Source organism: Erithacus rubecula (assembly GCF_903797595.1).
Source record: "Erithacus rubecula genome assembly, chromosome: 1".
Classification (NCBI taxonomy): Eukaryota; Metazoa; Chordata; class Aves; order Passeriformes; family Muscicapidae; genus Erithacus; species Erithacus rubecula.
Genome location: NC_136658.1, coordinates 79848490 through 79864430, shown reverse-complemented (window position 1 = coordinate 79864430; position 15941 = coordinate 79848490). Strand labels below are relative to the sequence as shown.

The window sequence follows — 15941 nt, the reverse complement described above, 5'->3', positions numbered from 1 at the left end:
GTTAACTGCTTCTTGCACACACTGGACATTTTAGTGAGAGAATTGGATTGAGTTTGAACTGATAATACAGAAAAATGGTTTAATTGGTTGTTCTTGTTTTCAATTTTGGCAGAACAGGCATTCATGATATAAAACTCCCATTGCCTGACCTGTACTGTTTCCTGTACTACTGAATCACAGGTAGCATCTCTTGCCTGGGATCTTCTTTGTGTTGCAGTCCATGAGGCAGAAAAGGTCACCAGGAGAGGTGAATCCTCACAGAATTCTGCTCTGTTCAGGTTGCTACTGGCAGCAGCAATTGGCAGACTTTCCCTGCACATGAAACTCTTTATAGAAGCTGATGTAATTTTTTAATTTTTGTGGATCTTGAGTTGTTTCTAATGGTAAAAATTCAAGCATTCTTTTAGCTTTGAAGACTTTTGCATTTTAAACAGATATTTCAGAGGTGTCAGGTATTTCAGAGAAAAACAGTGCCTTCTCTTCAACAGTTCTGTTTTCACCTTTGGAGAGTAAAGTGAAAATCCTTTCTTGCAATACCTGTCCCAGATATTGAAGGGAAGGATAGTGAGTTTCCTTATGCTTGCTTTTGTTTCTGTCCCAGGTACAGTTACTTACAGAGGTACATAACAGAGCCACTGTCCTGCAGAGGAGATGAATGGCAGCCCTTGGTCTTGTACAGAAACTCTTTATTGGCAAATGAAGATGAGGAGACCTCTGTCCGTGGCAGTCTGGGAGAGTGGCCCCCCATGGGTTCATCTAAGACACCTTCTTTTAAAAGGAAATTATCTAATGGTATGAAAACTTTCCAGTTCTTGATCAGCTGTATTTTCTTTGTCTGTCTGTCTGGCAAAACTGCTGTATTTGCTCTTTTGCTTTGCTGTAGCAAATTTGCACGTGCTAAAATGTATTTCATGCTTTGCACTAGCAGTACAGTGCCCTGGTGTTTTGGATCTTGTGGACTTCCCAGTTTGAACTGTGGTTTTTGCCTTCAGCTTTGTTGTTGTTGATGGTCCCTTGATCACTCAATAGCAGTAAGGTTGGGTTGAGGACTCCAAGTGAGGAGAATTCAAGATTATCTGAATTCTGCTGTGTACTAACATCTGGCTTTTGTCTGAGCCACTGAGACTTGGTTGATTGCTTTTAATTGTTAATTGAATGGCATTGTTGCTTTAGGCCCTGTAGATAATTGAGACAGGAGTTGATTCATTTGATTCAGAAGTTGATTCAGATCTTAAGGCCAGATTATCTGGGCCAAATCATCTTCTAGGGTTTTTCTCTCTGTTGAGTTTCTAGGGAGCCTGTAAGATTATACTCTGACCTTAAAGAATTATACTTAGATGGGCTGCATCCAGGCTTTGGCAGCATTCATGGACTGCTAATCTGTAATAAAGTATTCACTGCATGGATATGGTGGGACATAGTTAAAATGTAATAATGCCATTATGAAAACAATTGCTTATAAAATGCTAAATGTTAAGGACATGTGCAGTTGTATGTGAAGGAAAGGAAATTTTTCCACAGTGTCCTTTAATTTCTTTCTTATAAATCTTCTTTTCAGTGACTTGCCTTCAGAGAGCTTTTCCTTTGTGTCCCCAAAGGCCCTCCTTTCTTGAGCATTATATAGACTCAGCAGTACTGATAGCAGTTATGGACCAGGGCCAAGTTCATAAATCTAGATTGCAAAAATGACCAGTGGGCAAATTAAATGCATTTTCTTTTAAGTGGCTTTTAGCTGTCTCCTTCAATAAAGGAATGCTTTGCTCCAGATGTCCTTTTGAGGTTGGCCCAATTGTTTCACTGCTGTGGGGAACGTACTGGAAATGTCCATCTCAGGACCTCTGAGGGTGAGGCTGAAGAATGACTGTGTTCCCTGTCTGTTGCAGGGTCTTTGGCTGAAACCAGCCAGACTGAAGCAGCAAGCAAAGCCCCAGAACAGCAGTGTGCTTCCCAGCTTCCCTCTGCAGTAGGGAAAAGCAGAAAGAGGCTGAAATCTCAAGAGATGTGCTTGCAGGAACATTTGCCATTCCTTTCTCCAGGAGGGCTGCGCAGAAAATACTGGTGAGAGTTTGGTGTCTTCTGGCATTGACACTTGGGGTCTCTCTATCCACCTCCTGTTCCTTGTAATACTTCATGAGCTAAGGGTGTGTGCCCCTCCTGTCTTTCTTAAGGGCTGTGTCCCAAGGACAGGTTGAGACTTTTTGTTTCTTTAGTCCAATGTCTACATTTGCTGCTTTGTCCTGCCACTGTCACAGGGTTTCTGTGCCTTCTTGGAGTAATATCAAGTGTGTAGAAAAAAAGATGAGGATGGAGGAAAATTCCCTGTCCCACTTCCTGTGGGACTGTCCAGATTGGAGATCTGTGGTGTTGGTTACACTCAGGCTGTTTGCTGCAGCCAGACAATAAGTGTTTTCTGCATCTCTGGAAATGAAAGAGGATTCTTGTCTCTGCAGATCTACTATTAACTACTAGGTGGCATTCTTTTAGAAAAGTGTTGGTGTGCAGCATGCAGACATGTCCAAGTGAAACCCCACACAACTTGGGTGTGAGAGAGGTGTTGCAGAAATAGGGAATCTGGGATCTACTTTTGAGCAAAGTTCTAAGTTGCAGTATTTTCCTTTAATTCAGGTAATTTATTGAGGTGTTAGGTGCCATTTCCCCTATTAATAAGTTAAAAGGTGAAACACAAATCCTGGGAAGATGCATACTTTTCCAGGGTTTGTTAAATGGACCTGGTGAGTACATGTAAAATAGAACAAAAATATATTAAACATGAAGGTAGCCCCTGCTTAAATCAGTGTTTTGTTTCTGAACTACTTTATTGAAAATTCCTCATACTGGGAAATTCTGGGCCAGTAACTTTAGGCTACCTTACATGGATATCAGCAGCACATCTTACTATGTGAAATACACTGCCTTAAGCACAGTTGTGCCACGTGCAGCCTCTGTTATGACATTTCTCAAGACTTAGCTATTTTTTGGTTTGTTTTTCGTTTCCAGCAAAGATGAAGTTAAGACAGAAGATGTCTCTGAGGAGGGTCCAGAAGAAGATGCAACTGAAGATGTAGATGTTGTTGGTACAGACCAGGTAATTCTGGCTGGTTTTCCAGCTCTGAGGACACTAGTTGGGGTGGGTGAATGTCAGGTCAGTCTCCTGGGTAGCTATGTTGCAGCAAAGGGGGTTGCTCTTTTGTGGCCCTTTTCAGGATGAGAAAAGAGGGATGTCCTCTTCCCTTTCCAGCTGCAACTGTAGTTTCCTTCTACAGCTCAATCTGCATTTTAGAGGCAACCCTTATTGTATCATCTAGACTTCCTTAGGTCACTCATAAGGATTGAATGTCACTTAGGATGCATTAAGAGGAGTATCCCTTTTCTTTTTTCCCATCCTGTGAAGCTTCCTTAGTAAAAGCCATTTGCTGCAGTTGCTTCGTGTTACTGACACATTGCAGACATTGACACACTGCTGCATGGCCTGCAGGGCATATCTGCTTCAGAAATGGTATTTGCATTATGCTCTTTGGATTGAAAGACTCAGAATGTGTCTGATCACTGGACAGCCCTGGGCTCTTGCTGGAGTATCCCATGTTTCCTGCCCTTTTCCAGTCAAGGCTGTTGGGCAGATCAAATTGTTCCCAAACAAACTGGGGATTTGAAGGGAAGCATGAAACCATTGTGGGCTTGGAGTGGCAACCAGCATAGCCAGGGGATTGTCTCATGGGCACTGATTGCCTTTGGGATCCAGGTTTGGCAGAGCTGCAGCTGTCTGCCTGGGTCTCAGCTCAGCCCTGGACTGGATCCTTGCAGCAGGGAAGGACTTTTAGCCCTTTGGGCCAGTGGAGTGCCAAGACTCACACAGGATATTGTACAGCAGGATCTTATGGAATGACTGTACAAGGGGTGGGGGGAAAAGAAAGGCCCTGATTTTTCCTGTGCTGCAGCTAATCTTAACCCTTTTGCCCCCTCAAGGTTTCTGTGTCAGCCACTACAGGGGGCTGAGAAATTCCTTCAGGTTTTTCTCCTGTATTTCTTCCTGGTCTTTGCACTTCAGAACATTACTCAGTGTTTGGCAGACAGTATTTTTGCAGTGAGTCAGGCAACCCCTTGATTTCCAGTGACTCTGGTTATCTGGGATCCAACAACCACATTCAGACTTTGCATGATTTTTGTCTTTTTAAAGGAGTTCTTGCTGTAAAGTTCAGCCAAACATATGGTGGGCATTTATTTTTAAAGAGGACTAGAAGGAAAAAAAAAAGGGACTTCTACCTTTTCTTTCAGTCTTACGCATGTTAAAATGTAGACAGTTTGGCCCATGTGCTTCAAGCAGCTCCTACTGAAGATAGATAATAGAAGAATTTAACTCTGTGGACAAAGATCAAAGCCATACAGAAATTGCACTACTTATGCAGTATGGTGCCTTTCCTTTTAGTGCCTTTTCTGGGCTTTTTAGGGTATGGAAATGCTTCTTTCCTTTAGTGGAAGCTGCAGTTCATTGTAAGAGCTAGCTCCATAGCCAAGCTGCTGAACAGTTAGATGCTACACTCATTCCTTATGAGCTCTTACATGGTGTCTCCTTCATAGTACAGGACTGACCTAACCTCTTTTTTTCTTGTGATGTAGGACAGTTAAGGCACTGAGAGGATGAACAGAAGTGAAGCACAAGCCACATTTTTTCTGCAAATTATTTAACTTGTCAATGTGGTGTGAGAGGATCAACTGAGGTGGCAGGAGACATGGATCCAGTTGTCTCTGTGCCCATGGGCAACCATCCAGAACCAGTTTGTAGCACTGTGGCTCACCATTGCTGGCTGTGGGTGTTACTGAGGTGGCTGCTGCAGTTCCTAGGGCTGGGCATTCTGAGCATCATTACTCACCTGCATCCTGATCCTTGATTCTGCCTTGGAAAAGCTCTCAGCTGAAGAATTGGAATCAGGGTGTTGACAAACACTGAGTCAAAGACACAGGTGAGACAAGACAAGCTTGTTTGAAGCATGTGAGGGCAGTGCTCTGCTGCCTGTGTTCTTTACCACTTGAGATAACCAAATGGAGATCTATGAGTTTCCTTGCAGCCAGCACAGGGAAGAAAGGGGCCTGGCTCTACTGTGAACATTGGCACCTGCTGGGTGATGGCAAATGCCACTTTCTGCCTGTAAAATGGGAAAACCTGGATCAATCAACTGAAAGTATTTCTAAATTGCATCACTTAGAGAAATGTGGTTACAGGTCTGGAAGCATCAGGACATGTTCCTGGGAAACTTTGTCAAGGCTTCAAAGTATCCAAGAAAGAAAGAAAGAGTGGACCAGCTGACTATTTTCCTCTGGAAGAAGTCCTTTTCATACAGTGATCATGCAGTGTTTACTTAGAAAAAGCCTGGAAAAACAATGTAAATGGACTGTAACTATGGCCATTCAAAAATAGGGGTTTTTTTTTGCATTAAGAATTTGCAAATGATCTTCACTCAAGAGTGTTTCAGTGGCTGGGGAGTGTGGGCTGCTTTCACTGACCCTTCTCACTGCTCCCTGGAATTGTACATTTCAGTAATCATATCAGCTTTATTTTTTATATATATACATATATATATTTTGGATTGTATCTGTGTAAAATAAACTACAGAACTATTGCTATCCATTGGTACTGTGTAAGTGTTGCTCCCACACTGTGTCTGGAGAAAGGGCAGCAGTGTGTGCTGACCTTTGCACTTGTGTTATTCCACAGGCTGAGTAGGGAGTTCCTATGAAGATGGAAGTGAAAGCCATGACTCTTGCCCAGGTATTGGGACAGGGAAGTGGCCACAGTGAATCCATGCTTTTCCTTGTGATAGTTGGGTGTGTGCAGGCTGACACAAGGCAGGTACCACTCCCCACATAATGTGGCTCCCAGGTTCCATTAGTAACTCCCCCTGTGTGGGCTGGAGTACTCCTGTGGGAAGAAAAACCACCCAGAAGCTGATTGCTTTGCAGATGCAGCTTGTTGTAATGACCCAACCAGATGCATACCTGTGTAACTCATCCTATTGAACAGTTCTTTAGTAGTAAGACATGAATTGTGTGCAGTGTGTAAAAATTAGAACATGTTAAATTACATGTATGAAAATCTTTATTTGAAAATACAAACATGTTTTTTAAACATTTTAAAAGATCTACACTGCAACCAAAAAAATAACTTACATCTTTTTGTACATTTTTTTCCCAACAAAACCTGCTTAACAGTTAAGAGTGAGGCAACAATTTCAAGCTGCTGTGACACTGATGAATATCCATGGAATGTGTCAATAGCAAACAAGCAAAGGGGAGGACAGACAAAAGCACTGAATGCCCACAACAAATTAGTGCACATTACTGATCAAGTAACATTTATACAAAGGATTTTAAAAAATTGGTTCCTTCTGCATGAATTAACACACCCATTTTGGATCAAGTACGAACACTCAGACTTCATTGTTAAATAATCTTTCTTATGATTAACATCAATGAAAAGACTGAAGTTTAAAAGGGCATGCAAAATTAAAGTTGGGGCAAACAAGGACTACACAGAGAAGAAAAACAACTTGTCTTGGGGGTTGACTTTAGTGTATTTTACTGATATGCACAGCTTGTCAAACAAAACTCTGCTTGTAAATGAGTGTTGAACTGTGCACTCATTGTCATGTCTCTTCCTTGCCAAGGCATAAAACCTAAAAGAGGGCCATCTATGAGCACGAGCACATTGCAGGTGTAAATTGTCTCTTTACTTCCCATACCAGGACAAAAATACCTGCTCACAGGTGAGATGGAGATGGTCAGTGCACCACACATCAACTTCAAGAGAATGATACAGTTCTCTTAAAAAACAGTAGATTACTTTTCTCATAAGTCAAATATTGTTATTCTTCCAAAAAGGAATTATGCAACATCTGTAAATAAATATTTTAATCTATTTTACAAACGATAAACTATTGAATAAATACAAAAATCTCATCATTCCATATAAATGCATTTCTTTTACTTAAAAGGTAGAGTAGTGATTAGATATTTTTAGCACAAAACTAAGCTGACTTCCTGGAAACAAACACCACTGAAACATATCAGTGTGTAGCAGACCTGCTGCAGACTGTCCCTTCTCTTCTGCAAGTGCTGACCATAAGTCATCTCTACTCAAAAACCTCATCATAGTCATATTCATCCAAATCTACATCAGCCAGGTGGGAAGGCATTTCAAAAAATGGTCTTTTCTCCATTTGATACTTTAGAATACTGGCCTTCTGATGGTCTACAGGATTCAGTTCTGCTTCATACCTAGAAGACAAAAAAATAGAAAAAATAAAATTAAAGTGTCTAATAACAATGCCAGGGAGTGCCTAAATACATGGCAGGAAGAGCCTACTTTCCAATATTTTATAATAAAGAAACAACCAGAACAGCACCAGGGTTCCATAATAATTCCCTGAATTTAAGTAAGCTTACTCTCCTATCACATGCCAAACTTTCCAGTGTAAAATGCAGCTCTACCAAAAAGATTTAAAGCACACACTGCTCCAGTGGAGAACTTGTAGGCTAGAAATAGTCAAATGCAAGACTAAGTACTGGCCAGAAACCTTTCAAGTTCTTTTCAAGAAAGCTGAAGACAGGCTTAGTTAGGAGGAACAAAATACAACTGCAGTAGGTATGATAAAAGAGAAGGGATACTGGATTGAGGGTCTTACTGACATGTGCACAAGCCCTGGGAAGTGATAGCAACTATGCTTTTAAGCAGATGCTGGAAAGCAAAACCCAGCTGTTAACCCAGAAATTATTGATAACCACCTGCTGCTGATGCAGATGAATAGATGGCTAATGAAATGTAAGTTTCATTACTAATGCAAGCCAGTGAAGGCTGATATTCAAAAAAGGTTAGCTTCAACACTTGAGGTGGGATCAATCTATAATTCATAGCTTTTTAAAAATCCCATGAAGTCTCTGTGGAGATTTATGGTAGCAGAGTACAAAACTGACCATTTCCTGGGTTAGGGTGACTCAGGTTCATGCATGTCTTCCCAAGCACTACTGAATTTCATCACATGCTTTTTTCCATCTACTTAACAGGACTGTGCAGAGAATGAGCCTGAGATACTGCAGTTCTTGTTCTTTAAAACTGCTTTAAACATAAAGGCATTATGTGCTCCTTTCAGAGAAAGACACAGGGAAAAGAAGAGTTAAATACTAAGAATCCACCATGAAAAGAAAACTGGGTTTCTCCCATGAATTCACCCTTAATCTAAACAGAAAACAAAAGTCATCTTAAGGTTCAATTCACTAAGTTAAGATTTAAAAACAAGGGCTTGTAAAGAGGTACATATTGTAGAATAAGAGTTTCACATATGTACTTGGTAGCCTCATACACTATTAATTGCATATTTTTGAGAAGGATGTGTTTATTCTGTTTAAATGAATTATAGAGGTGGTGAGGCCCTACTTTAGTAGAGAAGATTAATATCAACTGTCTTGCTGCATCCTTACCCATCATTCCACTGGTCATTTGCTGCCTCTTCTGCTACCAAGATATCATACTCTTCAGCAGCATATTTCTCCCAGTCAGAGACTTCTTGACTTTCACCTTCACCATCCTAAACAATCACATTGCATGTTATACAAAAGAGTATCAATTGCTAAGCACATGGCTATAAAGACTTTGAAAGCTTCATACTCACCCGCAACATGGAGAACTGATCCTTCTGTTCATGGTCAAGGTATTTTTCAATGTTGAAAAAAGTATCAAAGAACACATTTGTCAATTTACATCGCTTTAAATCATGCAGAGTAATTTTTCCTGTAAAGAAGATAATTTGAGATAACTTTTCTCAAAAGTGGAGGAACCAAAAGATACATTATCATTAATCATCACTGCTCAACGACATTTGTCACTGATCCTCAATGCAGTGGGATAGATGCAAACAGATGAAATAAGCACCTAGAGATGTGTCCTTCAAAGAGCACAAAACTTTCAAATGGTTCAGATATTCTTCCTTGCTGTGGTTGACACACCCCACAGCCTGTCAGTATGTCGGAGTGAGATGCAATCTACCTCCCTTAGCTATTAAAAATCATTTAGTTTAAGCTTCCTCAGCAGACAGAAGTCTCCAGTGAGTTAGCCATTCCTTTCCATGGAGTGCTTGGGTATCAGGTAGGAATCTCCTATGGCAGCAGCCCTCTCTCTTGCCTGATTTGAGCAGACAAATGTATGACAGATGACAGTGTGTGACTATGCTTCATATAGATGAATTTTTCATACAGTCAAGGTTGCCACACTTGTCCAGTCTGATCAATATTTACTGCTTGAGAGGAAAGCTAAATGCTCAGAGGTGTTTTGTTTGATTTTTATAGTGTGATACTTTAAAGACTCAAATCAATGGATGTGTTAAGCATTAGAAGTATTTGTCAGGTTGCTCAGAAATGTTACCCTATTTCAAAGCTGAATATTGAAGCTTCTGCAGAAAGGCTAAAAAATATGAGATACACAAGGGAAGACAGATGACTTTCCTTAAAACTCCCCTGTATTGATTCACCTGGAATAGAGACAATCTTCCATTGTTAATCAAATAGGAGCTAACTGAAGATGTTGTGGAAAAGTTTAATAAAAGCCAGACTTGGAACAGTATTTCCTCAGCATACTGTCCCAGCCTCTAACAAAGTGTAACTCAAGGACATCACAGGGAAGCAAAATCCAAATCCCACTTGTACATGGTTGCCACGCTTGCATCTGTCATGAAGGGCCCCAGTGTGTTGTGCCTGGCCTGTAGCTGGTGCTCCAGGAGGACACAAATCCCAGTGGCACCTGTGCTGTATCTGTCAGACCCACACAGATGTCTGGTGCACTGCACCATTGCAAGTGGCAGCAGCTCTCCTCCACAACCAAGCAATGATTTGAGTCCCAGTTACATAAGCTCCCAGTTTAACTTAAACTCCTATATTTGGTTCATTGATTTGCTCTCCAGTTTCTCTTTATTGTAATGGGAGCTTAGACACGTAACACTCATGTAGATGACTACCACTGTCTCTCAAATGCCAACAAAACAGGAGTAAAATTTGAGAAATTAATTCAGATATCCAGAAATTAAAGTTTGCTATTTTGTACACAGAGCATTCTATAGAAACTGTATCACAGTTTAACCATGACTTCATGAAACTGTCTTCTTTTTCAAAGTGACAAAGTGAAACATCAGTTTACACTGCTAGTTTTTTGTATTATAAAAAAAAGATTTTTCTTTATCCACCTTTTAAACATAATTCAGTTTTTACTAAAAAGCAAAAACCAACCCTTCTCAACTGGCTTTCATTTTTGTTACCCTGAATAACTCATCTTGGTTATGGTTGATAGCCTGCTTTTATCGTACTCATGATACAGAGGATATACATCAATCTTGTTTCTTTTTAAATGCAGAACAGAAGGATTATTATAGATGCTTTCAGAAGCATAACATAGGACTAGAAAGGAACTACTGAGCTCAGGAGGTGATTGTGAGCAACCATTTAACATAAATGTGCTTCTCAAAGCTTGCCTTGCTTCATTTTAAATGCCCCTAGCCCCCATGCATTACACAATGTTAGTCTATTACTTCATTCCACTGATAGCAGGGATGGAGCTGTCAGATGAATCACTTAATATTCCTTTTTCATTTACAACTTTTCAATCAGCCTCTAGAGATGAGTTTTCACTAAGCAAATCCATTTAAACTTGTTTAAATAAGAATATCAAGCTTTAGAACTAGCAAGTTCTAGTTTTGAGCCATTTCAATTCTCTCAGCATGCAAAAACCACATCTCAATAAATGAGAAGTGTCTTAAAAAAATTAAGTAAATATTATTAATACTAGAAAGAAAGTTACTAATTGGTTGTCTAACCATAATTGTATAGAGCATCATGTTCACTTCTTAAGGTTTTCTCAGGTATAAAATGCAAACTGAAGTTTCATCAGCTAAAGATGATACAATGTCAAATACAGGAAAGTAGAAATGCAGGTCCAGGAAAGTTCAAATGCGTGTAAAAAACAGCCAAAAACTCAGAACAGGTTATTCTTCTGTTAATTTTAAGCTTCTTGTCATGAATTTCCTAAGGGCAGCTTAGGCTTCTAATGTAAAATAAGTCAATACTGGTCTAAGAGACAAACACTTCAGAAACTGTTCTCTTCAGAGAAACTCAATTAAATGAGTACTGGAAGAGGTGAGAAATGGATGAACTATCAGAGGTTTTCCTGAGAGCCTCACCTCAGCTAGATAGTCACAAGGCTTTACTTAAGACTAAATGTGGCAACAAGCACAAAATGAAAGCTGACAAGGAATTTCAAAGCAGCATATTGCATTTTAGTATGGAAAGAGTGTCTGCCTGCTGTTGGATGACTGATTATTAAGCTTTAACTGACTTCAGTGAAAAGACAACCTCAAGGCATTTTATTTATATGACCAACCGAGTGCTCTTAAGGCTGCACTAACTCCTAAATCCAGAGAAACAGAAGTTATAGATGGAAAAGGAGTTTATTACCTTCATGTTGTGGCTTTACAAGATCCAGCATCTGGCACAGACAGTCTTCAAATGGCAAAGGTTCTATGGCCATGTTATCTAACTTTTGGCACTGTTCTTCATAAAAATATTCCAATTCATACATAGACAAAGCACCATCCCCATCAAGATCCATGCAGCGGAACCAGTATTCAATGCTGAAATTCAGTCATTAACACCAGAGAGACAAACTTACTACAGAATTTCAAGAATTCATGTTGTCTGTTTCAAAGGCAAACTAGACATAAAAGCACATTCCACTAACCCATGGAAAGTCATTAAACACCACTTAATGTGGTCAGAATTGCTTGTATTTGTTAGGCCACTCATCATTGCATTTGAAAACATTTGTTAATGGTGTGAAGGAGAAGACTAAAACACATGGTTTTACATAAAAAAAAAAAAAAATGGAAGGGAGACAATGAAAGATTGAAATGTACATGAAAATTTCAGTATTTTGGGTATGTTCCCATACTGAACAAGGTACTAACATGTCACCTGATAGTTTTTTATCAGTATCATACAGCTAATAGTAGCTGCACAGCTTCCCAAAGGCACTGGCATCATGAAACAGCTGCAACATCCTTAATATATAGCTTTGTTCATAAATAGGCCACACACAATTTATGAAACAATTACATTGAATTAGCCTCTTAGAAGTCATTAAAATAGCCTTCTACAGCTACAACAACAGGAGACAGTGATAAACAAGGACACTGCATAGAACTGAGCCAGTTTTCCACTCGTGTTTTTATAGTTTAGCTTCTTCCATTAGAGTTGCAGCTGTTCATCAGTGGTCCCCATTTAAGGTCTGGAAAAACAAAGTCAGTCTTTATTTCTGCTGAAACAAATTCATTCTTACCTAGTTGGTGTTTTCTTGTCCTCTTCAGATATCAAAAACCAGACAAAATCAGCATAGCTAATCTTTCCATCTTTTTGTGCTTTTCTCCCTCTTGAAACCCAATGAGGAAAAATATAGAAAATTTATTTTACAACATGTAGCTTTTACTAACCAAAATTAAAGATTGTTCTCCTTGTTGGTATTAACTATTTACTCCTAAACAATCCAGTGTTCAAAAAGTGCTTAACTGTTAACAGAAGAGCCATCTCAAATAATTTTTGATGATATATACAAGTACATATGCTTTTTAGAATTTCTATTCAGGTAGAAATGATGAGAACTTAAAAGCTTTACAAAACTTCACTAATTAAAAGTTTTTGAATGAATATATGAAGATAAAAATGAAATAGGTATATTCAGGAAGTGTCCATGGCAAGAACATAATTGTCTGTTTCTAGTCTCATAACTGCAGCAACTGAGTAAGTTGCACATAGTCAACCTGTCTAGTAAAAAGTCAGGTAGGCAGTTCCTAGATGTTACATTTCAATAATTAAATTCATATTTTGCTGTTCTATCTTCAAGATGGCTAGGAAAATATACCATATGTTTTGTCTTGCCCAAGAAACTCAGATAAAGGAGTAAGCTCTAGACAAATGCCTGCTAAGTCTCTAATTTCTGATTTTATTTCTGTTTATCAGTTGTTTTCTATTGCAGATACTGTGCTTGGAAACATTTCAAAAATGAATAAAATGCCAGAAATACAAAAGAGGAAGTCAATCCCAAGGGGAGGAATGAAGAATGACTGTCAAAACTGTGAATTAACTCAGCTGGAAGCATTTTTATAAATTCATTGATGCAATAAGCATTGATTTTACAGTTAGTACTTAAAAGCTCAGTTCTCCTTGAACATTTTGCAGATTTGAGGGATGGAAAAAGAATGATACTAACATCTCTTCCTTCTTCATTCCCAGTCCTGCTAAGTCATAGAATATCCAGTGGCAAATGTTCATATGGGTAAAGAGAATGAAGAACTTGAAGTGTGCCAACAATTCCAAGACCATAGTAATACTACTAGAGTTTAAACTACTATAGTAAATCTTGAAATTGACTGCTCCTTTGTGAAGGTATTCCCTTGGAATACCACACAGTTTAACAAGTAAAAATTAAATTGGATTTAGATCAGCATACAAAGCAAGTACCTTGTTACTGCTCCTGAGAAGATGCGCTCAATCATCCTATTGGAAATTGCTGTGAAGAAAGGTTTGAAACAGTGTCAACTCTATGCAAGTTATTTTTGCTTTATGTTGTTGAAGAGTTTACTGGAACTCTCCTCTTATATTCACAGATCAAGTGTAGTGTTCATTAATCCCTTTGAGTCCTTTTAGAGAGGATCACTTAACACAAAGTCTCCAAAGCAAAACTACAACCACCCAGCTTTGAATTCAAACTTAATGCAGAAATAGCAATAAAATTGCAATACAAGTAATAAAATTGGCTGATTAATAAAACTGTATTTCCCACTTCTTTGACAAGTAAATCATGTTTTCCAGTGGCATTAATTTTTACATGACCTTGGCAAAGAGCCAAAACAGAGCTGGTACAATCACACATAATAAACATACCTTACTGATTCTGACAGGGGTCTATTTTTGACATGGTTTTGACCCATGCTTCTATTTTGAAAGCATTTCAGGGATTTTAGAGACATGTCTGAACTGAGCACTACCTTTGTAAAGGATATTATCCTTAAGAATTTGCAAAACTGAATTGCAGGTGGCACTATATTAGTTGTGCTTTCTAAAATGTATTAACTTAATTGAGCAACTACTCAAATGAAAGTTTTCCTTTCTTGCTGTGCTAAAGCGTAGTCAAACTTTAGCAGGCAAATTTTCAGAAGCAATCAGAATTAATTGTCTTTATCCTTTTTAACGTGGGATAATACTCCATAATCACTTGGTGCTTAAGTAAGCCTTCCAGTCCTGAAAGGAACACTATTAAGATGGACATGAGGCATCTAAAAAGAGCTCCTAAAATTCCATACAAGCTACAAGAATATTTAAAATAGGAATAAGTGTGCAAGACTAAGAATCACAGTCATTGCATATTATACATGCAGCAAATGTAAACCTGCTAACTAGTGGTAAATAGTATTAAACCACACTGCAGCTGAGTTAGCAAAACTCCAAAATAAGGCAAGTACCTGAAGGTATGTTTGTCTTTTCTGCTCTTTCCATACCTTGCCATAAAAGTCATGCTACTTGAATAATATCAGTAAAATGGATTGTGCCCAAGATAACAGCCCAAAACTGCCAAATAAAACCATTTATAATACACCAACACTTAAGTGATATTTTCTCTACTTTGTCAAGATCAGAATTCAAATTCAGAATTTTCCTTAAATGTGGTATTTGTAGATGCAAAGTAGCATCACAGATGATTTGTCCTGCTTTAATTCACCAAGTTGGCAGGACCAGCTACACCAACAGACTGATGAAACCAGCCCTGGCATTAAACCAATTCCTCAGCTCAAAGCTGACAGGTCATTTAATACATGCAAACAAAGGTGCTTCATTTGTCATACCATAATCATTATGTCGTGCCAAATCCTTCCGATCAATATACAGGTCATGGTCTGTATCCAGCTCCCAAAATTTGCAATAGATAACATAAAAGTGTTCATATGAGAAGTACTCTGTCAGCTGGTTAATATCAGGTTCCTCTTCCAATAATGCCACATTCTATTATCAGAAGGATAAACAGAACACATTAAAGAGTTTGTAAGATACTTATTTGTTGAATGATCTGAGTTCTCATAACCATGTTAATATCTCGTGCTATTTCTGTGGAATGATATTTGTTTTCAGGGACAATGCACACATACAGTGTGACAGTGAAACTGAACACACACAGCAGAACATGAATGCACTCACAGAAGAATGAGTAGATCCAACCAACCTCTACTATACACATTTATATGTATATAGCTCTAGATACAAAAAGTTACATTTAAACATATTCTAATATATGAGAATTAATGCAATTGGGTCTTCACTACATTTTGAAAAGGAAGAAATGCTATTTATGTTACTCCCTTATGCCTTTAGTTAATGCAGTTTTAAAACTTCTAGAAATACCTGTCTTGTAAAATTTTAGGTATTAAATACCTGCAAAAAGTTGCTTTTCCTGAGCTCATTACAAGTTATTTTCCCAGACCAGGACCTATTTACAGTATAAAATATTCTCTGTATGACCTGCAAGAAAGAGATAATGGAAAAAAAACTTTAGCTATGGTTATTAAATATCTGTCCAAATATTTCTCAAAGATGTCTTAGTACAGCTGCATTAGAGAGCACCACCTTTCCCTTAGTTCTATTGTTCTCATCAGTTAGAGCTTCTCTTGTATCATATTATCCACTATCCAAACAATGTCTAAATTTACATCTAAACTCATCTAGATAATTTCTATTTCAATGTTGCAGTACCTCTATCTCACTCAGTAATGCTCAGAATACTCATATGCTATCCAAAATATGTATAGTGGCAATTTCACTACATCAAGTCTTCCAGATATAATCTAATGAACCCATTAATGTAT

The 15941-nt window shown here is 38.5% G+C and overlaps 2 protein-coding genes across 5 annotated transcripts in view; one reads left to right on the top strand and one right to left on the bottom strand.

Moving 5' to 3' along the window:
• LOC306798017 (cohesin subunit SA-2-like) overlaps positions 1-15941 on the top strand; it is a 109555-nt gene that overhangs the window by 49240 nt on the left and 44374 nt on the right. The window contains exons 30-33 of one of the 2 annotated variants that reach the window (XR_013773263.1): positions 602-792; positions 1884-2058; positions 2998-3085; positions 4615-4751. Coding sequence is in view for 1 of the 2 variants with exons in the window: in XM_079297780.1 (XP_079153906.1) it covers positions 602-792; positions 1884-2058; positions 2998-3085; positions 4615-4623 (463 nt within the window). In the remaining variant the exon portion in view is untranslated. Of the gene's footprint in view, positions 1-601; positions 793-1883; positions 2059-2997; positions 3086-4614; positions 5620-15941 lie in introns of those variants that run through there. The other variant, XM_079297780.1, reaches the window with a different exon arrangement.
• PPP2R3B (protein phosphatase 2 regulatory subunit B''beta) overlaps positions 6074-15941 on the bottom strand; it is a 54930-nt gene continuing 45062 nt past the window's right edge. For all 3 annotated transcript variants that reach the window (XM_079297797.1, XM_079297796.1, XM_079297798.1), the window contains 8 exons: positions 15511-15597; positions 14928-15084; positions 13546-13594; positions 12368-12457; positions 11488-11663; positions 8661-8779; positions 8470-8576; positions 6074-7269 (listed from right to left, as the gene is read on the bottom strand). In XM_079297797.1, coding sequence (XP_079153923.1) covers positions 7125-7269; positions 8470-8576; positions 8661-8779; positions 11488-11663; positions 12368-12457; positions 13546-13594; positions 14928-15084; positions 15511-15597 — 930 coding nt within the window. In that variant the 3' untranslated portion in view covers positions 6074-7124. The remainder of the gene's footprint in view (positions 7270-8469; positions 8577-8660; positions 8780-11487; positions 11664-12367; positions 12458-13545; positions 13595-14927; positions 15085-15510; positions 15598-15941) is intronic.